The 24,557-nt window shown below is 44.3% G+C and overlaps 1 protein-coding gene across 2 annotated transcripts in view; it reads left to right on the top strand.

The window, feature by feature from the left end:
- PRICKLE2 (prickle planar cell polarity protein 2) overlaps positions 1–24,557 on the top strand; it is a 316,460-nt gene that overhangs the window by 18,524 nt on the left and 273,379 nt on the right. For both annotated transcript variants that reach the window (XM_073644674.1, XM_073644673.1), the window contains exon 2: positions 12,924–13,009. In XM_073644674.1, coding sequence (XP_073500775.1) covers positions 12,924–13,009 — 86 coding nt within the window. The remainder of the gene's footprint in view (positions 1–12,923; positions 13,010–24,557) is intronic.

Raw genomic sequence — 24,557 nt, 5'->3', positions numbered from 1 at the left:
TCAGATTGGAACTGTTCTTGGCCGCCTCTTTACCGACTTGTCTTGGATGCATTCTGTTTGGTGTCAAGATATAAAACAAGTCTATTTCGCAAATTTCGTGTTTTTTTTTTTTTCCCCTTTTAAACACCGACTCGAACGATGCACCTGTCATCTCATCAAAGGAATCTGCGTTGCATAACGAAACTGCTCCTGACAGATCTGAAATGTCCTGTAGGCAAAATGATATAGAACTGAATAAGGAGAACTGATACATTGTGTTTTATAAACAAGTACAAATGTGTAAATAAGAATGGATTTAAACGGCCAATACCTTGTAACTTTAATTTGCATTGTATATTTTAATTTCCAGGGGTCTTCCTACCAATAACATTGATAATTTAATCACACAGCCATAACATCACTGTCTGATTGATGGAATCTAATTCTGGGACCACAACTGATCTGGATAATGAAGGATCACCATCTTCTTCAGCTTTTGGCACCACTCTAGTACAGCCACTGTGCAGGAATTGCAACATATTTTTGCTCAATCGACTTCCATATTTATTTGGTAGGGTATCAATGTATTGGTAGGAAGAAGACTCCTTTAAATGTTATGTACAACAGCAGAAGAGAAGTAGCAACCAAGTCAACTAGAGACAGAGGTCTTGTCCTGGGGAGAATTCGGTCAGAGATGTGTATGATTGATGTGGGCAACTGGGCAGCCTGCTGAGAGAGTATTAGAGCAAAAAAGTCTCTGTCTATGGAGAATATGGTGCATTTTAAATTAAAGGGGATATCTGTCTTAATAAGGACCTATGATAAAGCCCTAGATTATTATTTATTTTTAGAGCACCATTGATTCCATGGTGCTGTACATGAGAAGGGGTTACATACAAAATACAAATAACGATGAACAAACTAATAACAGATTGGTACAGATAGGAGAGGGCTCTGCCCTCCTGAGCTTACAGGATAATATGTAAGGAGACAATAGGGTAGGGGGTTGCGGCAGCTCCGGTGGTGGTGAGGTGGCAGCGTGGTCGTTGCAGGTTGTAAACTTTCTTAAAGAGATGAGTTTTCAAGTTCCGTCCGAAAGTTCTGAATGTGATGGAATCGGACGTGTTTGGGTACAGAATTCCAGAGGATGGGGGAAACTCGGGAAAAGTCTTGGAGGCGATTAGGTGAGGAACGTACGAGTGTGAATGAGAGAAGCAGATCTTGGGAGGACCAGAAATTACGTGTCGGGAGATTAGTTTGGAGATATACGCAGGAGACAGCGTTATTGGCGATTTTATAGGTCAATGTTAGCAGTTTGAACTTGATATGTTGGGGAATTGGGAGCCAATGAAGAGATTTGCAGAGGGGAGAAGTGGAGGAAATCATTTTTGTTTATTCTTGCTTTTGTATCACCATCCATATTCCGCAGTGCCTTACATGGGGAGAACATGCAAACTCCTTGTAGATAGTGTCCTTGATGGGATTTGAAGCCAGGACTAGTGATGAGCGAGTATATTCTGTTAACCCTTTCGGCGAGCATACTCGGGTGCTCGCTGAGTATCATCAGCATGCTCGGGTGTTATGTTTTAGTCACTCCGTGCGCATGATTTGCGACTGACATCTTTAATACATGTGAGGAATGCTTAAGAAACAGGCATTCCTCACATGTATTAAAGCTGTCAAACAGTCGCAAATCATGTTCACATGCTCAAACATAACACCTCAGCGCTCTGAAGATACTCGGAAAACACCCGAGCATGCTCGTAAATCTCGAGTAACGAGCATGCTCACTCATCACTAGCCAGGACCCCAGCGCTGCAATGCTACAGTGCTAACCACTGAGACCCCATGCTGCACATACTTTAAAGGGGTTGTCCTAAACTTCCGGATGTCCCCATTTGGCTGTGCTGAGCATTCACGTGTTTTCAATGGGGAGAGGGGATAATGTTGTGTCCGGCAATAGCTTATCTCCTTTGATAATAAGAGTCAGGCATGTCAGAGAATTTGAACACCCTCCTACACATTAAAAGGTTATTGTCAATATTTCATATCCAACTTGCTAACTGCTGGGGGTCCGACCACTGGGACTTACAGCAATCCTGAATACAGACCCTGGAACCTGCAGTGATCCTGAGAAGAGGGATCCAGAACCCCAAAACATGGCTTAGCAGGGCTCCTTCTTCAGTTTAGTGACGTTGTGCTTGCTCTATTTTTTTTTTTCTTCCCCCCCACCTTACCCCCTACTCTATTTATTGTCTAAAGAGCTTCTGGAAATAGTTTGGTGATGTTTTTTTAGGGGTAATTTACCTGCTTGGGAATAACCCTTTAAATAGTGGGATGAACCTGCCGAAATCTGTGGGGTCATTAGACTTTTCTCAAATGTATATGGGCACTTTTAATCCTAATCATGGTATGTACAGTATATTTTCCTTATTCTGATCCTATGATGTTGACAGCGCCATCTGAGGTATTTGGAGATTTAATAATGACCTCAGATTACAAGATGAATGTAATGGACTCTTAACCTTTTGGCTCAAGCCATTTTGTCATCGCTGTGGGTTTTTTTGGACAGATTTCACATGATTGCCATATGTGCAGATTATTCACATATAAACATTTACACAGTTAAAAGATTATTGCAGTGATTCATCTGACTGCCATTTATAAGCATAGTTATGGACACGACCGGCTCTAAAACAAGAGAACAGTTCTGTAGAGATGTCAGGAGTAGTGTTGAGCCACCCCCGTAGTGTTCGGGTTCGGTTCGGTTCGTCGAACACCGGGATGTTCGAGGAACTGTTCGTCGAACTGTTCGTCGAACACCTTAGAACACCGTCGAACACCGTTAAAACAAATGGCAGGCAAACAAAAACACATAGAAACACATAGAAAACACCTGCAAAGGTGTCCAAAAGCTGACAAACTGCTCAGAAGACACTCTCTTTAAAAAAGCCGGCCGGCAAATTCAGCAGCGGCATACACCGGTACCCGACAATTAAGACAAGAAGGAATAGAGCATCACACATAGATTAGATAGAGAGAAACATGTCAGTCACACATATAAGAAGCACAGTGACAGTGTTGGTTACTGCACTTGTCATTTAGTGTAAAGGATTTATTAAAAAAAATATTAGTGTTTTCATGCACCGTCTCTTTAAAAAAGCCGGCCGGCAATTCAGCATCTGTACCCGACAATTTAGAACAGAAAGAATAGAGCTTCACACATAGATTAGATAGATAGAAACATGTCAGTCACATATATAATAAGTACAGTGATAGTGTTGCTTACTGTACTTGTCATTTAGTGTAAAGGATTTATTTAAAAAAATAATAGTGTTTTCATGCACCGTCTCTTTAAAAAAGCCGGCCGGCAATTCAGCAGCGGTACCCGACAATTTAGAACAGAAAGATAGAGCATCACACATAGATTAGATAGATAGAAACATGTCAGTCACATATATATGAAGTACAGTGATAGTGTTGGTTACTGTACTTGTCATTTAGTATTAAAATAAAGGATTTATTATTAAAAAAATTGGCGTGGGGTTCCCCTTAATTTTAGGCTCTAGCGGAGGTTAAGCAGACGGCTGGGGCAGATGTTTGAAGCCTGGGAAGGGGGTAATACCCACGGAGCTTCCCAGGCTACTAATATCAGCCCCCAGCTGAATACATAGCCTTTACTAGCTATTAAAATGGGGGACCCCCCCAAAAAAATGACGTGGGGTCCCCCCTAATTTAATAGCTAGCAAAGGCTAGGCAGACAGCTGGGGGCTGATATTAATAGCCCAGGAAGGGAGCCATGAATATTGGCCCCCTCCCAGGCTAGAAACACCAGCCGTCAGCCGCCCCAGAAATGGCGCATTCATAGGATGCGCCAATTCTGGCACTTAGCCTCGCTCTTCCACGCTGCCCTGGTGCGGTGGCAGGGGGTAATAGGGTTGGGGTTGATGTCAGCTTATAATGCCAGCTGACATCAAGCCCAGGTTAGTAATGGAGAGGCGTCTATAAGACACCCCCATTACTAACCCCATAGTCAAAGTTAAAAAAAACACAAACACCCAGAATAAAGTCCTTTAATTGAAATAAAGACACAATCCTTTATTGTTCTAAATTAAACCATACTTACCATCACGCCCATTCCAGCTGAAGCCAACGATCTCCTGCAATAAAAGAAAAATAATAAAGCAACCTCATCCTAACCTTTCCATGGTTCCCACGACAGCTTCAGCTCTGCTACATCGAGATGACAGGCTGGACCGCAGCAGAACGCTGCCATCCAGCCTGTCATCCCGCAGACACTGAGAAGCGCAGGCTTGCTTGCGCTGCTCAGCGTCTCTCTGTGACGACATCCAGATGAGCCGAGTTCATGTCCAATGAACTCGGCTCACCTCATGCACGTCACTGACAGCGTGGGAAAATTCTCACGCTGAAGCGCTGATTGCAGGAGAATTTTCCCACGCTGTCAGTGACGTGCAGGAGGTGAGCTGAGTTCATTGGACATGAGCTCACCTCATGCACATCACTGACAGCGTGGGAGAATTCTCCTGCACTCAGCACTTCAGCGTGAGAATTTTCCCACGCTGTCAGTGACGTGCATGAGGTGAGCCGAGTTCATTGGACATGACCTCGGCTCATCTGGATGCCGTCACAGCGAGACAGTGAGGAGCGCAAGCATGCCTGCGCTTCTCAGTGTCTGCGGGATGACAGACTGGATGGCAGCGTTCTGCTGCGGTCCAGCCAGTCATCTCGATGTAGCAGAGCTGAAGCTGTCGTGGGAACCATGGAAAGGTAAGGATGAGGTTGGTTTATTATTTTTCTTTTATTGCAGGAGATCGTTGGCTTCAGCTGGAATGGGTGTGATGGTAAGTATGGTTTAATTTAGAACAATAAAGAATTGTGTCTTTATTTCAATTAAAGGACTTTATTCCGGGTGTTGTGTTTTTTTTAAATACTTTACTAGAAATTCATGGTGGTCATGTCTAATACTGGCGTGACCCCATGAATTTTGGGCTTGGGGCCAGCTGATAATACCAAGCTGGCCCTAACCCCTTTATTACCCAGTGAGCCACCGCACCAGGGCCCTGGATGAGTTGGGTACAGCGCCAGAAGATGGCGCTTCTATGAACGCGCCATTTTCCGGGGTGGCTGCGGACTGCAATTTGTAGCGGGGGGGGGGCCCAGAAAGCTTGGGCCTCCCTGCGCTGCAGATTCCAGCCCCCAGCTGCCTAGTTGTACCTGGCTGGACACAAAAATAGGGCGAAGCCCCACTTCAATTTTTTTTAATTATTTCATGAAATTCATGAAATAATTAAGAAAAAAAGGGCTTCCCTATATTGTTGTGTCCGGCCAGGTACAAATAGGCAGCTGGTGGTTGGGGGCAGCCCGTTCCTGCCTGCTGTACCTGGCTGGACACAAATATAGTGCGAAGCCCCACTTCAATTTTTTTTAATTATTTCATGAAATTCATGAAATAATTAAGAAAAAAAGGGCTTCCCTATATTGTTGTGTCCGGCCAGGTACAAATAGGCAGCTGGTGGTTGGGGGCAGCCCGTTCCTGCCTGCTGTACCTGGCTGGACACAAATATAGTGCGAAGCCCCACTTCAATTTTTTTAAATTATTTCAGGAAATTCATGAAATAATTTAAAAAAAATTGACGTGGGGCTTCGCACTATATTTGTGTCCAGCCAGGTACAGCAGGCAGGAACGGGCTGCCCCCAACCACCAGCTGCCTATTTGTACCTGGCCGGACACAACAATATAGGGAAGCCCTTTTTTTCTTAATTATTTCATGAAATAATTTAAAGAAAATTGACGTGGGGCTTCGCCCTGTTTTTGTGTCCAGCCAGGTACAACTAGGCAGCTGGGGGCTGGAATCCGCAGCGCAGGGAGGCCCAAGCTTTCTGGCCCCCCCCCCCCCCCGCTGCAAATTGCAGTCCGCAGCCACCCCGGAAAATGGCGCGTTCATAGAAGCGCCATCTTCTGGCGCTGTACCCAACTCATCCAGGGCCCTGATGCGGTGGCTCACTGGGTAATAAAGGGGTTAAGGCCAGCTTGGCATTATCAGCTGGCCCTAAGCCCGAAATTCATGGGGTCACGCCAATATTAGACATGACCACCATGAATTTCTAGTAAAGTATTTAAAAAAAACACAACACCCAGAAAAAAGTCCTTTAATTGAAATAAACACACAATTCTTTATTGTTCTAAATTAAACCATACTTACCATCACGCCCATTCCAGCTGAAGCCAACGATCTCCTGAAATAAAAGAAAAATAATAAAGCAACATCATCCTTACCTTTCCATGGTTCCCATGACAGCTTCAGCTCTGCTACATCGAGATGACAGGCTGGACCGCTGCAGAACGCTGCCATCCAGCCTGTCATCCCGCAGACACTGAGAAGCGCAGGCTTGCTTGCGCTCCACAGTGTCTCTCTGTGAGGGCATCCAGATGAGCCGAGTTAATGTCCAATGAACTCGGCTCACCTCATGCACGTCACTGACAGCGTGGGAAAATTCTCCTGCACTCAGCGCTTCAGCGTGGGAGAATTCTCACACTGAAGCGCTGAGTGCAGGAGAATTCTCCCACGCTGTCAGTGACGTGCAGGAGGTGAGCTGAGTTCATTGGACATGAGCTCACCTTATGCACGTCACTGACAGCGTGGGAAAATTCTCCTGCACTCAGCGCTTCAGCGGGAGAATTCTCACGCTGAAGCGCTGAGTGCAGGAGAATTCTCCCACGCTGTCAGTGACGTGCAGGAGGTGAGCTGAGTTCATTGGACATGAGCTCACCTTATGCACGTCACTGACAGCGTGGGAGAATTCTCCTGCACTCACCGCTTCAGCTTGAGAATTTTCCCACGCTGTCAGTGACGTGCATGAGGTGAGCCGAGTTCATTGGACATGAACTCGGCTCATCTGGATGTCGTCACAGAGAGACGCTGAGCAGCGCAAGCAAGCCTGCGCTTCTCAGTGTCTGCGGGATGAGAGGCTGGATGGCAGCGTTCTGCTGCGGTCCAGCCTGTCATCTCGATGTAGCAGAGCTGAAGCTGTCGTGGGAACCATGGAAAGGTAAGGATGAGGTTGCTTTATTATTTTTCTTTTATTGCAGGAGATCGTTGGCTTCAGCTGGAATGGGCGTGACGGTAAGTATGGTTTAATTTAGAACAATAAAGGATTGTGTCTTTATTTCAATTAAAGGACTTTATTCTGGGTGTTTGTGCTTTTTTTAACTTTGACTATGGGGTTAGTAATGGGGGTGTCTTATAGACGCCTCTCCATTACTAACCTGGGCTTGATGTCAGCTGGCATTATAAGCTGACATCAACCCCAACCCTATTACCCCCTGCCACCGCACCAGGGCAGCGTGGAAGAGCGAGGCTAAGTGCCAGAATTGGCGCATCCTATGAATGCGCCATTTCTGGGGCGGCTGACGGCTGGTGTTTCTAGCCTGGGAGGGGGCCAATATTCATGGCTCCCTTCCTGGGCTATTAATATCAGCCCCCAGCTGTCTGCCTAGCCTTTGCTAGCTATTAAATTAGGGGGGACCCCACGTCATTTTTTTTGGGGGGTCCCCCATTTTAATAGCTAGTAAAGGCTATGTATTCAGCTGGGGGCTGATATTAGTAGCCTGGGAAGCTCCGTGGGTATTACCCCCTTCCCAGGCTTCAAACATCTGCCCCAGCCGTCTGCTTAACCTCCGCTAGAGCCTAAAATTAAGGGGAACCCCACGCCAATTTTTTTAATAATAAATCCTTTATTTTAATACTAAATGACAAGTACAGTAACCAACACTATCACTGTACTTCATATATATGTGACTGACATGTTTCTATCTATCTAATCTATGTGTGAAGCTCTATTCTGTCTGTTATAAATTGTCGGGTACAGATGCTGAATTGCCGGCCGGCTTTCTTAAAGAGACGGTGCATGAAAACACTATTATTTTTTTTGATAAATCCTTTACGCTAAATGACAAGTACAGTAAGCAACACTGTCACTGTACTTCGTATATATGTGGCTGACATGTTTCTATCTATCTAATCTATGTATGATGCTCTATTCTGTCTGTTATTAATTGTCGGGTACCGCTGCTGAATTGTCGGCCGGCTTTTTTAAAGAGACAGTGCATGAAAACACTATTATTTTTTTAAATAAATCCTTTACACTAAATGACAAGTACAGTAATCAACACTGTCCCTGCACTTCTTATATATGTGACTGACATGTTTCTATCTATCTAATCTATGTGTGATTCTCTATTCCTTCTATTCTAAATTGTCGGGTACCGCTGCTGAATTGCCGGCCGGCTTTTTTAAAGAGACGGTGCACGAAAACACTATTATTTTTTTTGATAAATCCTTTACGCTAAATGACAAGTACAGTAAGCAGCACTTTCACTGTACTTCGTATATATGTGGCTGACATGTTTATATCTATCTAATCTATGTGTGAAGCTCTATTCTTTCGGTTCTAAATTGTCGGGTACCGGTGTATGCCGCTGCTGAATTGCCGGCTTTTCATGTTTCACTGTGAGCACTGTTCCCATCGATTTGGGCAATCACTGTAATGCCACAACCACCATGGCTGTGGCATTACAGTGAGTGGCAGACAATCCCTGCATGATTGGTGCTCTAAATAGCGCCAGACATGCAGGACACGCTTTTGGTGCACGAACAGTTATCGAACATAATCTCGAACAGCCGAATTTTTTGCAAATCGTTCGGGTTCGTCGAACAACTCGAACACCGCCCAAAACAGCTCGAATTTGAGATTGGCGAACAGTTCTAGTCGAACACCGCTCATCTCTAGTCAGGAGTTCTCATTGTTTGAGGTCCACCCCACTTGCATTTTCCACCGATCACAATAATTAAAAATGCTCTCCTCCCATCAACATTAATATATCATCATATTATACAGCACTGTGTACTTACAATTGCTGATTTTGCCATTCTGCAATATATTCAAGAGGATAAAAACTTTGATGGTATAAGTGCTTCTTTAAGGAGCTATAATGCTTATCCAAGGGCCAGACCCTTTTTGCTTACATCATCCTTTCTCCGCTTTAATTGGGTGAGATGACGGCGCTTTATGGACTCTAATGCATTCTCATGGTCTTTCTTAAAGGGAATGTGCTATCGGAAACAAAATCAGAAATCTTGCAGTTTTCAAGTGGAACACTTAGCCTAATACGACACTCACACTTCTTATTCTGGTGAATTTTTATGCACAGACAGGATAATAAAGACAGACAACCCCTCTATATATGGTAGACAATACATAATACACCATTCACAATAGGTGATGTCACAGCTCACCTCCCCCTCCTGTACAATGACTGATAACAACTAAAGCGGGTGAAATAAATATTGGACACGCCACCAATATATATTTCTAAAGGTGATATTGACCTGAAGTTCTCATCAGATGTTGGTAACAGCCCATCCAATCCACACAGGTAATTTATGGAAAACTATTGTTTGATTTCTTTAAGTTATGTGCAATAATGAAAAATGACCCAGGGGAAAGGTATTGAACACATGAAGAAAGAGAGGTGCAATAAGCCATGGAAAGTCATGACGCCAGCTGAAATCTATCAGCAATTATAAAGCAATCCTGCCAATTAGTAAAAAAAATCAGCTGGTTCAACTGATGACCTATAAAAAGGTGTCTCATTACCAAGGTGCCACACAAGAAACATCTCATGATGGGTAAAACCAGTGAGCTGTCTCAAGACCTTTGCAACCTTAATGTTGCAAAACATACGTACTGCATTGGTTACAGAAGAATTTCTAAACTACTGAAGGCTTCTGTGAGCACTGTTGGGGCCATAATCCGGAAGTGGAAAGAACATCATTTCACCATAAATCAGCCATGAAACAGGTGATTTGTCCAAGAGTCAAGGACCACCTGTGGAGAGTTACAGAAAGACCTGGAATCACCAGGTACAATTATTTCAAAGTAAACTATAAGTAATGCACACAACCTCCATGGCCTGTATACAAACTCACCATGCAAGACTCCATTGCTGAACAAATATCATGTTGAAGCGCGGTTAAAGTTTTCTCAACAACATTTAGACAAGCCTGTGATCTACTGGGAGAATATAGTCTAGTCAGATGAGACCAAAGTTAAACTATTTGGATGCCATAATACACACCATCTTTGGAGGCCAAAAAGCATTGCATATCACCCCAAAAACACCATATCAACAGTGAAGTTTGGAGGGGTGAACATCATGGTGTGGGGCTGTTTTTTGGCATAAGGTACTGGCAAACTTCATGTAACTGAAGGAAGGATGAATAGACAAATGTACAGAGACATTCTTGAAAGAAATCTGCTGCCATCTACCATAATGATGAAGATGAAACAAGGGTGGACATTTCAGCAAGACAATGATTCCAAACACACAGCCAAGGAAACTCTCAATTGGTTTCAGACAAAAGAAAATAAAGCTGCAAAAATTGCTCAGACAATCATCTGACCTGAATCCAATAGAAAATTTATGGAATGAACGAAAGCTCAGAGCTCATAGAAGTAGCCCAAGGGGCATTCAGGATTTAAAGAGTGTTTGTGTGGAGGAATTGGCTAAAATCACACCTGAGCAATGCCTGCGACTAGTTTATTCATGCAGGAGGCATCTTGAAGCTGTCTTCACCAACAAAGGCTTTTGAATGAAGGATTAATTAAATTTCATTAAGCGTGTTCAGTACTTTATTCCTGTGTCATTTTTCATTATTACACATAACTTAACTTAATTCATGGACTTCTATGGTTTGATTTCTTTGCCTGTGTGGATTGGACGGGTTGTTACCGACATCTGGTGAGAATTTCATGTCAATAGCACCTTTAGAGATATATTTACTTAATTATTGAACACGTCAACAATTTTTTATTTCACCCGCTGTAGTGTGTATATATACAATAGAGAACACAGGATCCAGCATTCACAATAGGTGATGTCACAGCTCACCTCCTCCTCCTCCTGTACAATGACTGATAACACCTCTATATACAGTAGATAACACAGGGTTCACCATTCACAATAGGTGATGTCACAGCTCACCTCCTCCTCCTCCTGTACAATGATTGATAACATCTCTATATACAGTAGATGACACAGGATTCACCATTCACAATAGGTGATGTCACAGCTCACTTCCTCTCTTTTCCTGGACATTGATCGTTTTCCAGATCAAACCATGCCTAGAAAGTTCTACTGTATAAGCCAATGCATAAAAGCCAGTCTATTGCTACTTATGTCAATTTAGCTGCTTAAAAAAATAAGTTAAAGTATAAGCCTAAGCCTAATATTAACCCTTAAAAAATAATTAAAAATCTGAAACTTTGCAATCTGAAAATTGCGAAATGTTTTAATAATTATTAATTATTGTTTTTAATTATTAAAGAAAATCATATATTAAAAAAATAAAAAATATTTTTACAAATGCATAAAAAAACCCTAAAGAGAATGTTCCATTAAAAAAATGACTCGTTTATTAATATCTACATAGAGAAGCTTATGTACAAGTTTCCTGGCTGTTGATGTAATCATTAGTTGGTAGGGGAGACTATAACTATTCATTCTCATGGGAGGCGACTGCCCAGGAGATGCTTTTTGGCCATGGAGAACACTGATCCTTCCCCCAGATCGGTGACGATTCACTCTTGTTTCGAGGGGGAAAAAAAAACATTTGTAGTCACTCACCAAGTACAAATGTGGACATATGTATATTTTTGGAGTTACATAGTAATATTCAATAACACTTCTACCACAATGGTGACTATTGCTTGTATATAAATGATACATTCTCTGGAAGGACAAGGCAGCCCCTAAAGAAACATCATTGGCATGGCAGTCATGTAAATTTTCATTTATTCAGATAATACTTTTTGTTTTGGAAAACTGTTTATTTGTGTATTCTTTAAATTATACAATAAGCGTCTGCTCTAATTTAAAGGGGATGTCTTCTTGCAGACATTTCTCTTGCTCCACAACTCTTGAGGAATGTTAATTTAATGGACTGGTCGTGGCATCCTTCCAATAAAGCAGCACATTCACTAACCAGCTCACGTAGGCTGAATGCCGGCCCTTTGGGGCTTTATTGTGGAGAGGTGCATTTTCTTCAAAGGCATTGAAAAGAGTCTCGTAGCGATTGGTTTTTGATTTTGGACATCTTTGCTCCAATACCCGTTTTGCGATATGTCGCCTCCTGGGCTTCGTCGTCGTCACCCACTTAGTATGATCCACAGTTTGCGGTCAGACGGCTATATGCGAGAGAATCGGGCCGATTATACTAATGACACTCTGCTCCTCTCCCTCCTTTATCAGTCATTGTACAGGGGGAGGAGGAGGTGAGCTGTGATATCACCTATTGTGAATGGTGGATCCTGTGCTATCTACTGTATATAGAGGTGTTACCAGTCATTGTACAGGAGGAGGTGAGCTGTGACATCACCTATTGTAAATGGTGGGTCCTGTGTGTTACTGTATTTAGAGGTGTTACCTTTCATTTCAATGCTAACGGTGATGATAACGAGACTGTTGAAAAATCTTAAATTTGAAGTTGGAGTCACTTTTTTAACAAATGACATAGACAAAAATCAAAATGAAAGCATTGTGGATGATTTATGTTACAGGGCAGCATGCTGGCTCAGTGGTTAGCACTGCAGCTGCGGTCCTGGGTTCAAATCCCACCAAGGACAACATCTGCAAGGAGTTTTTATGTTCTCCCTGTGTTTGTGTGGGTTTCCTCCTACACTCCAAAGACATATTGATAGGGAATGTAGATTATGAGCCCCAATGGGGACAGTGGTGATAATGTCTGTAAAGCGCTGCGGAATATGTTGGCGCTATATAAAAATAATAATCTTGTATTTAAAGATTATTATGGACGACGTTGCAGAACAAAGCAGCTGTAACTGTCTTTATTTCTTATTCGCAGATTACAGCTTTTGCCGAACCGGAGCGTGGACAACCATGTAACGCCTGCGGTGACCGCTGTCCTGGACTGGCCTTACATCAGTGGAGGTAAGAAAGGTTCCTTTTAATTAAAATCTTTTTACTTGTGAAAAACAGAATTTATGCATTAGAGTTCCATGTTCTGAATACTAAAGGTTAAAAATAATTAGGCTTATTGTAAGACTCTGCTCCCGAAATAATTCTGACATCTTGAAGTTATTTCCCTGCATCCATACTTGCTGGAGAGAAGTTCTCACCTCCTTTTTAATGTTAGCGATGCCACCAATCTAGGTTTGGTCCTGCCCCATAGCAGCCACTTGGGCTACCTCTTTAGTACAGACGCCCTTTAACCCAATGTGTGAACAAAGGAGTGATTAAGTTCTACGGCTGGCTGCCATGCACTTCTTGCTATGGAAGTAAAATCATTGCTTGCTGAAGCTGAATGACGACTGTTTATTCTGCATTCTTCATTTTTTTGTAACGTTTTTAAAGCGTTTTCTAAAAAGAAGAATAAGGTTAGAGAGGTGTTTTCCTAGCGGCTGCTGGAAGTGGCAATGGGAATAGTAGTAATAGTGCCAAAGGTGACTGCATAATTCATTATTTCTGTATTTGAAATGCGGGACTTCAGGAATGAATCACTGCAGGAAGGTTCACACGCTTTCTGCTTTGTTTAAATACATAGACTTTCTTGCTTATGTAGGGGCACGAATTGCTGCAGACTCGCTGAAAACAAAAATATTGCTTTTAAGGAAAGTAACACTAATAAAAAGTAACCAAGTAAAATATCATATCGAGCTCATGTACTTGTTTAATTAAATACAAATAGATAGACCTAGCTGAGTTAGTCTGGGGCTGCTGGAGAACGCTGACATGTTGATTTTATATGGCGGCACACATGTATTGGTATGAAATCCATATTAAGGACATTTGGCCATATTATGATATTATGTACGTATTCAACCCAAAAAACATTGCTTGCATAGGAGAATGAATGGTACACAGTGTGCCTATGGGTTCACAATATGGTACTGTAGGGACTAGGTGAGTTGCTGTATAGGCTTTTTGATTGCTCCTATATCATCCAAATGGCTCAGTATTTTTGGGGGCCTTTTGGGTTAAAAAGAGAGTAGATCTGTTTTCATTCTATGCTTCCATAGGGTAATATACTCAGGTCCCCTTTGTCATTCACGAGGCCCCGTTTATGTCTTTGCTCTGTGTATAGTCATCTATAGTAACCAGAATATCGGAGTATTTTGTATTTGTAGAGTTTCCGGGTCTAAGATTCTGACTGTTCAAATAAAAAGTTTATTTGCTTAGCAAAGCTGCCATAAATTCATGGTGTGCACCTGTCGCCATGAATAAACAGTTTCTACAACAGAAGATTGTCAGAGTTTCATGTATTGGGTACGTTGCAGACGTTTTCCATCCTTTTTTACCCTTTTTTCGCTCCACCTCATTCTGTCTAATGGCGACTGGAACTATATGGGAAAAGATGCCTCGGCCTAGTCTGACTACTTGGTAATGGTGATCTTACTATATCACTTAGACCCATATTCCACCAAGTCAGTGGCTTCGGTTGTTTTTCTCAATATCTGTCATGAAATCAGAATAAACCTTTCCTGTTTTAGGTCAATTAGGATTAACATCATTTTTAATATTTGCCAAATGCCAGAATAATGAGAGCGAGAGAATGTTTTAAGGCATTTTTATTACTTACTGCAAAGTCAAAAGTTTACATACACTAAGATTACTATGCCTTTAAACAATTCTGGACTGCCCATACAATGATGTCATGTGTTTGCAAGCTTCTTTTTTGGCAACATCTGAGTTAATTAGAGACACAGCTGTGGATGTATTTTAATGGACACCTGAAACACACTGCTTCTTTGTGTAGCATCATGGAAAAGTCTAAAGAAATCAGCCAAGATATCAGGAAGAGAATTGTGGACTTGCACAAGTCTGGCTCATCCTTGGGTACAGTTTCGAGATACCTGAAGGTGCCTCGTTCATCTGAGCAAACAATTATACACAAGTACAAATAAGATGGGAATGTTCAGTCATCATCAAACTTCTGGTTTCAACTGTGGGTATATATATGGTGGGTATAGATACTGATACTGCACATACAGATACTGCACATACAGTGTCGGACTGGGGTGTCTGGGGCCCACAGGAGGAATTGATCCTCAGGGCCCACCCTACAGCTATATGCAAATACCTGATAGCCGATATCCCAGTTATAGTGGAGCGTCTGCTGTAAATCACAGGCGGCTCCGGCACATCTACTGTGCACATGCTATAACTTGGATGTAAAATTACGGTAGTTTGCAGTAAAGGAGTTCTAAAACAAGTTATCACCGATCCAAGGGCTCCACAGGATAGGTGATAACTTACTGATCGTTTGGTCCAAACATTGGAAACCGCACTGATCGGAAGAATGGGGAAGTTTTATCCCTGTCAGGACGCTTATCCCCATTTTAAAATGCAGCGACAGGTGGGACGTCTGACCGCAGCCTCATTCATTCTCTTTGGGGCTTCCAGAAAAAAAACAAGAACAGCCACTGAGGGAATGAATGGGTCAGTGGTCAAGTCGCACATGAGCTCCAGTCTAATGGGGATAAAAGCTCCACATTCTACCAATCGGTGCGGGTCCCAGCAGTCAGATCCCCACTAATCAATAACAGCACTTATCCTGCAACCCCCAACCTACTGTCTCCTCCTCATTCCTGTAGAATGTAAGCCCGCAATTGCAGGGTCCTCTTCCCTCCGTACCAGTCTATCATTGTTAGTTTGTTTACTGTAAGTGATATTTTTACTTGGTATGTAACCCCTTCTTATGTACAGCACCATGGAATCAATGGCGCTATATAAATAAATAATAATAATAATAATTACTTGTTTTCCCTGGAGAACCCCTGTAAGTGCATCTTGTTCCAAGTATTTAATCACTAATGGAAATAAAGAATCTTATCCTAATTAATATCAGAGAGAACAAATGACCACCATGCACAACACAATCCACTATAACAACACAAATAGTACCACATACAAGGGAGAAATACTGCCACACCATGACTGGACTACATATTACCACCACATAGTGACCGAATAATACTACATACAAGGGAGAAATACCACCACCCCATGACCAGACCACATATTGCCACCACATAGTGACCGAATAATACCACATACAAGGGAGAAATACCACCACACCATGACCAGACCACATATTGCCACCACATAGTGACCGAATAATACCACATACAAGGGAGAAATACCACCACACCATGAGCAGACCAGATATTAACAGCATATAGCTTCCAAATAATTCCCCAGCATTTCTCTCCCCCATCCCCATCATAGCTCTCCCCCCACCTCCTCCATCATTGCTCTCCCCCCACCTCCTCCATCATTGCTCCCTCCCATCCCCATCATTGCTCTCCCCCACCTTCTCCATCATTGTCATATCTCCCCCACCTCCTCCATCATTGTCATATCTCCTCCATCATTGCCATATCTCCCCCATCATTGCCATATCTCCCCCCCACCACCTCAATCATCATTGCCATATCTCCCCCCACCTGCTCCGTCATCATTGCATATCTCCCCCCACCTGCTCCGTCATCATTGCCATATCTCCCCCCACCTGCTCCGTCATCATTGCATATCTCCCCCACCTGCTCCGTCATCATTGCATATCTCCCCCCACCTGCTCCGTCATCATTGCATATCTCCCCCCACCTGCTCCGTCATCATTGCATATCTCCCCCCACCTGCTCCGTCATCATTGCATATCTCCCCCCACCTGCTCCGTCATCATTGCCATATCTCCCCCCACCTGCTCCGTCATCATTGCCATATCTCTACCCACCTGCTCCGTCATCATTGCCATATCTCCCCCCACCTGCTCCGTCATCATTGCCATATCTCCCCCCACCTGCTCCGTCATCATTGCCATATCTCCCCCCACCTGCTCCGTCATCATTGCCATATCTCCCCCCACCTGCTCCGTCATCATTGCCATATCTCCCCCCACCTGCCCCGTCATCATTGCCATATCTCCCCCCACCTGCCCCGTCATCATTGCCATATCTCCCCCCACCTGCCCCGTCATCATTGCCATATCCCCCCCCCCACCTGCTCCGTCATCATTGCCATATCTCCCCCCACTTGCTCCGTCATCATTGCCATATCTCCCCCCCACCTGCTTCGTCATCATTGCTATATCTCCCGCCCTCACCTGCTCCGTCATCATTGCCATATCTCCCCCCACCTGCTCTATCACTAATGCCATTTCATATCTCCCCCACCTCCTCAATCACCATCCCATGCATATCTCCCCCCACCTTCTCAATCACCATGCCATGCATATCTCCCCCTACCTCCCTCATTGCCATGCCATATATCCCCCACCATGTCATATCTCCCCCCACATCCCCCATTGCTATGCCATATCTTCCCCCACCATGTCATATCTCCCCCCACCTCCTCCATCACCATTCCATGCATATCCCCCCCCCACCTCCTCCATCACCATGCCATGCATATCTCCCCCCCCCACCTCCCCCATTGCCATGCCATGCATATCTCCCCCCACCTCCCCCATTACCATGCCATATCTCCCCCCCACCTCCTCCATCACCATGCCATGCATATCACCCCCCCACCCCCCATTGCCGTGCCATGCATATGACACGCCCCCTGGGCCGTGGGGTACTCAGCAGCCAGGCCTCTTCTTGCTGGGGGATATCACGGTAGCTGGCCCGGTCCGTGACCCAGGGCGGTCAGTAAAAGGGGGAATATTTATAAGGGATTTAAAGTGTTTGTGACGCCACCTGTGGAATGCGGCTAAGGGGTGCCGCCGCTGCGGAGCAGTCCTCTGGAGCTGGTGTTACGGCAGCAGGGATGGTGTGGCTCTCCACAGGTAGAGCTAGCTCCAGGGCAGTGTGGGGTGTAATGAATGGTGGTGCAGGGGAGAGACGGCAGGGCGGTCCCGGAGGAAAGACGGACACTCACACGGGGGTAAGCTTCAGTACCTTTACTGGTGATGTTGCAGGCACGGTCCAGGGTACCCCAGGCGAAGGGCACACTTTTGGACTTTCCCCAGTGAGCGGGTATAGGGCCTTCTGATCCGTTGCTTTACTCGCTAAGCTTCTGACCTGCATGGAGCTAGGCCTAGCTTGGTTACTGTCTCTCTTTGCACCTGGTGGTAGGGCCTTCTCTTTGGAAATCACTCTCCCTGGACGCTGGGATCTCCGTGACTCCTAGCCCTGGTACTGCAATCAGCTTTTGGTGAACCTGGGACCTGTAGTCCTCCAGGGGTTCCGGTGGTTCCTACTGGGTATAAAGGGTCCCTGTAGGCACGGACCCGGTGTCCAGTATATATGTCGGGGTGAGCCTGGTATGCTCCTCTGCCCCCTCACTACTTCTTCCTTCTCCTCTCACCTTCGGCCCACTCAAGGCCCTTACTAGGCCTTCACACGTGCTGTAGGCCTTGCTCGCCTAAGCACAGCAGCCAGCTTGCTGCCTCTTCGCTGCTCTCTGAGCATCAGCACGCTCTCTGCTCAACTCTGAGCTCTGTCCCTCTCTGTCTCTAAGCAGGAACTATTCTCTAGCCTGAGCTGCCTGGCTCCACCCTCCCTATATATATCCCTGACGGGCTCCCTCTGCTGGTCTGAGGTGGTAGGGTGGAGGTGTGTGAATGTGTGAGGGCCTCTTGTGGAGAAGTCCATCCGTGCCCCCTTCTGGGTTATGTGGCACCAATGCACAGCAGGGCGCCACACATATCTCCCCACACCTCCTCAATCACCATTGCTCTCCCTAAAAAAAAAACAAAAAAAACTTACCTCTCAGCGCGCTCCCCCGCAGCACCGTCCTCTGCTTCCTGTCTGGCATCTTTCTCCCCGACACAGGTGTGCGCTGCATGATGACGTCATCAAGCAGCTAAAGCCTGTGTCAGGGAAGAAGCGCCGGGCAGGAAGCAGAGGTGAGGCCGGATCCCTGCAGCACCACGGCCATTTTCCTCCTGTCGGCAGCGAGCTGGAGGGATCTCTCCCTGCCCGCCGCAGAGGATGAGGGTAATCTGGCCATAGGCCCTCCCGGAGCCTGGGGCTCCGAGAAGCAGACCAGATTCCCTCATCTGCCGCACTGCAAGGGCCCTCCTGACCCTCCGGGCCCTTGCAGTGCGGAGCACCGGTGGCCATGTTAACCAGGGGCCCACGTGCATCCTGCTCGGGGGCCCGCTGAGGACCCGGACCCACCAGAGAATTCTCCGGTGTCCCGGTGCCCCAGTCCGACCCTGTATATGTATTGTAATGCAGCGGCTTGCTGCATTACTAAAATGTCCAGGGGGTGTGTTCTGGCTGACCACGTACCTCCCCTTCAGGTGACTGATCACATAACTGACATCATCACAGGTCCTGTGCGCACAGAAGGATATATAAATCCTGGTGGTTTTGAAACAGTGGAGAGGCAAGAGGCCTGATCCCTGTGTCTGGGACACCATTAGCCTTGGAAGGCAAGAGGCCTGATCCCTGTGTCTGGGACACCAGTAGCCCTGGAAAGCACTTGGCCTGGAGACCACACCTGGTGTGCCTTAAACCACAGCTTTGGCAGAACAGAGCTGATAGAAGCAGGCAAGACCCGGCAAAGGTAAAAGCGGTGCGTTATGTGGACATTGATGTTGTTACCTTGCTGAAGTCTGTATCTGAAGCCAAGCGGGCATAGCTGCCACTGAAAAGGCTCTAGGATATTACATGTGTAACATGCCTGCGAGCCACTGAGATGGACTATGTTATAAGCAGTTTATGATGTGTAATAAACTGCTGGATTGCATATTACCGGAAAACGTTGCATGTGTGCTTTAATTGACCCGGTGAAGTGAGTGCCCCTCAACATGATCAATAGCGCTACCTTACCGTATATATATAATATAATTATAAAATGTGCAGTATCCTTATTCACTGTATAAATTTCTAGTCCACTACACCATTTTTATGCTTATGACACTGGCGGCATAGAGATGTTAATGTTCCATCCCAAATTTCCCCCTACTTGCCTGAAATCCGCCCCCCCCCCAACGTAAGGGGTAAGGGGGTACTCTCTAATTTGCTAGGGTTGCAGTGGGGAAAAAAGTATTTAGTCAGCCACCAATTGTGCAAGTTCTCCCACTTAAATAGATGAGAGAGGCCTGTAATTGACATCATAGGTAGACCTCAACTATAAGCGACAAAATGAGAAAACAAATCCTGAAAATCACATTGTCTGATTTGGAAAGATTTTTTTTTTCAAATTTTGGTGTAAAATAAGTATTTGGTCAATTACAAAAGTTAATCTCAATACTTTGTTATATATCCTTTGTTGGCAATGACAGAGGTCAAATGTTTTCTGTAAGTCTTCACAAGGTTCGCACACACTGTTGCTGGTATGTTGGCCCATTCCTCCATGCAGATCTCCTCTAGAGCAGTGATGTTTTGGGGCTGTCGCTGGGCAACACGGACTTCCAACTCCCTCCAAAGGTTTTCTATAAGGTTTAGATCTGGAGACTGGCTAGGCCACTCCAGGACCTTGAAATGCTTCTTACGAAGCCACTCCTTCGTTCCCCTGGCGGTGTGCTCAGGATCATTGTCATGCTGAAAGACCCAGCCACGTTTCATCTTCAGTGCCCTTGCTGATGGAAGGAGGTTTGCACTCAAAATCTCACGATACATGACCCCATTCATTCTTTCATGTGCATGGATCAGTCGTCCTGGTCCCAGGGCAGAGAAACAGCCCCAATGCATGATGTTGCCACCCCCATGCTTCACAGTAGGTATGCTGTTCTTTGCATGCAACTCGGCATTCTTTCTCCTCCAAAGACGACGAGTTGTGTTTCTACCTAACAGTTCTACTTTAGTTTCATCTGACCATACGACATTCTCCCAATACTCTTCTGGATCATCCAAATGCTCTCTAGCAAACTTCAGACGGGCCCAGACATATAATGGCTTAAGCAGAGTGACACATCTAGCACTGCAGGATCTGAGTCCCTGGCGGCATATTGTGTTACTGATGGTAGCCTGTGTAACGTTGGTCCCAGCTCTCTGCAGGTCATTCACTAGTTCCCGCCGTGTGGTCCTGGGATTTTCGCTCACCGTTCTTGAGATCATTTTGACCCCACGGGGTGAGATCTTGTGTGGAGCCCCAGATCGAGGGAGATTATCAGTGGTCTTGTATGTCTTCCGTTTTCTAATTATTGCTCCCACAGTTGATTTCTTCACACCAAGCTGCTTGCCTATTGCAGATTCAGTCTTCCCAGCCTGGTGTAGGGCTATAATTTTTGTTTCTGGTGTCCTTCAACAGCTCTTTGGTCTTCACCATAGTGGAGTTTGGAGTGTGACTGTTTGAGGTTGCAGACAGGTGTCTTTTATCCTGATAACAAATTCAAACTGGTACCAGTACAACAGGTATTGAGTGGAGGACAGAGGAGCCTCTTAAAGAAGAAGTTACAGGTCTGTAAGAGCCAGAAATCTTGCTTGTTTGTAATTGACCAATTGTTTTCTCATTTTGTCTCTCATAGTTGAGGTCTACCTATGATGTCAATTACAGGCCTCTCTCTCATCTTTTTAAGTGGGAGAACTTGCACAATTGGTGGCTGACTAAATACTTTTTTTCCCCACTGTATGTCCAAAATATCAAGAATGTCCACAAAATTTACCCGTTGGCAACTCATAGTAACATAGTTTGTAAAGCCGAATAAAGACTTGCGTCCATCAAGTTCGACCTGTTAGTTCTGTAATTGCTAAAGTTGATCCAGAGGAGGGCAAAAACCCCAAATGATTTGGCCAATCTTCACCTGAGGAAAAATTCCCTCCCGACTCTGAAACCAGCAGTCAGAATAAATCCCTGTATCAACCTACTATTTTATTTTATTTTTAAGTATATGCTGAAATCTGCCTGGTATCTAGAAATGCATCCAGTCCCCGCTTGAACTGGTGTAGTGAATCCGACATTACCGTCTCCTCACTCAGTGAATTCCATATTCTCACTGCTCTTACCGTAAAGAACCCCTTCCTATGCTGGTGCTGAAACCTTTTCTCTTCCAGTCTTAGTGAATGCCCTCTTGTTACCGTAATATCCCTCCTTTTGAACAAATCCCGGGCAAGATCTCTATACTGTCCCCTAACATATTTGTACACATTTATTATGTCCCCCCTCAACCTTCTCTTTTCCAGGCTGAATAGTCCTAGTTTTGCCAACCTCTCTGGGTATTGCAGTCCCTCCATTCCCTTTATTAATTTTGTTGCCCTCCTTTGTACCTTTTCAAGCTCATTTATATCCTTTCTATATATTGGGGGCCATTACTGAGCACAGTATTCCAAGTGTGGTCTGACCAGTGCTTTGTATAGTGGAAGAACAATGTTCTCATCCTTTGCAGCTATACCTCTTCTGATACATCCCATTACCCTGTTTGCCCTTACAGCAGCGGCCTGACTTTGGGCACTCCAATTTAGTTTGCTATCAATCAAGATGCCCAAGTCCTTCTCCATCTCTGAATTCCCCAATGATTTCCCATTCAGTGAGTACTGGTGACGTCCATTTTTCCTTCCCATATGTATGACCTTACATTTCTCCTCGTTAAACCTCATTTGCCATTTAATGCTCCACCTACCCAGCTTATCCAAATCCCTCTGTAGGTCTGCACTGTCCTCTTTTGTATTAATTGTTTTACATAACTTTGTGTCATCTGCAAATATAGATATTTTACTATTTATCCCGTTGACTATGTCGTTAATAAAGATATTAAATAACATTGGGCCTAGTACAGACCCCTGTGGTACCCCACTAGTGACGCTTACCCAATCTGAGTATATTCCATTTATAACCACCCTCTGCCTTCTATCCTTTAGCCAGTTAGCTACCCACTTGTAGACATTTTCCCCCAGCCCCATCATTCACATTTTGTATACCAACCTATTATGTGGCACGCTATCGAACGCTTTTGAGAAGTCGAGATACACGACATCCACTAGTTCCCCCTGATCTACTCGAGAGCTAACCTCCTCGTAGAAGTCAATCAGGTTTGTTTGGCAGGAGCGATTCCTCATGAATCCATGTTGGTTCGGGATTAAAAGATTATTAGCATCAAGATGCTCCGTAATTGCCTCTTTAATGAAGCTTTCAAAAATTTTGCCCACAACGGACGTCAGACTCACCGGCCGATAGTTTCCGGTGTTACTTTTTGCTCCCTTTTTGAATATTGGCACTACATTCGCCTGTCGCCAATCAAGTGGCACAGACCCAGTCTCAACAGAGTCCTTAAATATAAGATATAACGGTCTGTCTATCACATTACTTAGTTCCCTTAGTACCCGTGGGTGTATGCCATCAGGTCCTGGTGATTTGTTTATTTTAATGTTACTGAGGCGTTTCTGTACCCCAGCTTGGGTTAGGTTTGTCATACTTAGTGGAGGATTAAGTTTGTCACTTCTCATTTCTCCTGTTAGTTCGATTTCCTTTGTGAAAGTTGTCGAAAAAAAATAATTTAATAGATTAGCTTTATCCTCATCTTTCTCTATGATTTTGCCTTCCTCACTTTTTATCGGTCCAATATTATCCGATTTAATCCTTTTACTATTTATATACGTAAAGAACAGTTTGGGATTTGATCTACTTTCCCTAGCAATACGTCTCTCTGTTTCCTCCTTCGCTATTTTTATTTGTTTTTTACAGGTTCTCGTTTTTTCCTTGTAACACATTAGTGCCTCCTTACTGTTTTCCTGTTTTAATCTCTTGAATGCCTCTTTTTTGCTATTTAACGCCCCTTTTACGTTCTTGTTCAACCATATTGGTTTCCTCTTATTTCTGGCCCTTTTATTCCCATACGGTATATATCTCTCGCACTGAGTATTCAGAATTCTTTTGAAGGTTTCCCATTTACTATTCGTATTCCTTTGATTAAGAACTTTGTCCCAGTCAATAAGTTGAAGGCTTTCTTTCAGCTGATCAAACTTCGCCCTCCTAAAATTTAATGTTTTTGTTGTTCCCTTATTGATAACCCTACTGAAGGGTATTTTGAAGTCGATAATATTATGATCACTATTACCTAGGTGCCCCCCTATCTGTACCTCAGTTATTCTATCAGGCCTATTAGTCAATATTAAGTCCAACACGGCCTTCCCTCTCGTTGGTTCCTGCACTAGTTGGGAGAGATAATTATCCTTAATATTTGTCAAGAACCTTTTTCCTTTCTGAGATCTACAGGTTTCTGTTTCCCAGTCAATATCCGGGTAGTTGAAATCCCCCATTACAATCACTTCATTATGTTTTGCTACTTTGTCTATTTGTCCTAATAGCAGATTCTCATTCTCCTCTGTTATATTGGGTGGCTTATAGCAAACCCCCAGTAATATTTTATTATTATTTTTAGTTCCCTCTATCTCTACCCACATGGACTCGACCCCCTCTTCTCCCTCTCCTATATCTTCCCTTAGTCTGGGTTTTAGACATGACTTTACATATAAGCAGACTCCTCCGCCTTTCCCCTGTTTCCGGTCCCTTCTAAATAAACTATAATCTAATAAATTTACCGCCCAGTCGTAGCTATCGTCTAGCCAAGTCTCTGTTATACCTACGA

The sequence above is a fragment of the Phyllobates terribilis genome, unplaced genomic scaffold (genome assembly GCF_046119375.1).
Source record: "Phyllobates terribilis strain yellow unplaced genomic scaffold, ASM4611937v1 Scaffold_8__6_contigs__length_399053987, whole genome shotgun sequence".
NCBI lineage: Eukaryota > Metazoa > Chordata > Amphibia > Anura > Dendrobatidae > Phyllobates > Phyllobates terribilis.
Note: the sequence above shows the minus strand (reverse complement) of the source record. Positions and strands in the feature narration are given on the sequence as shown.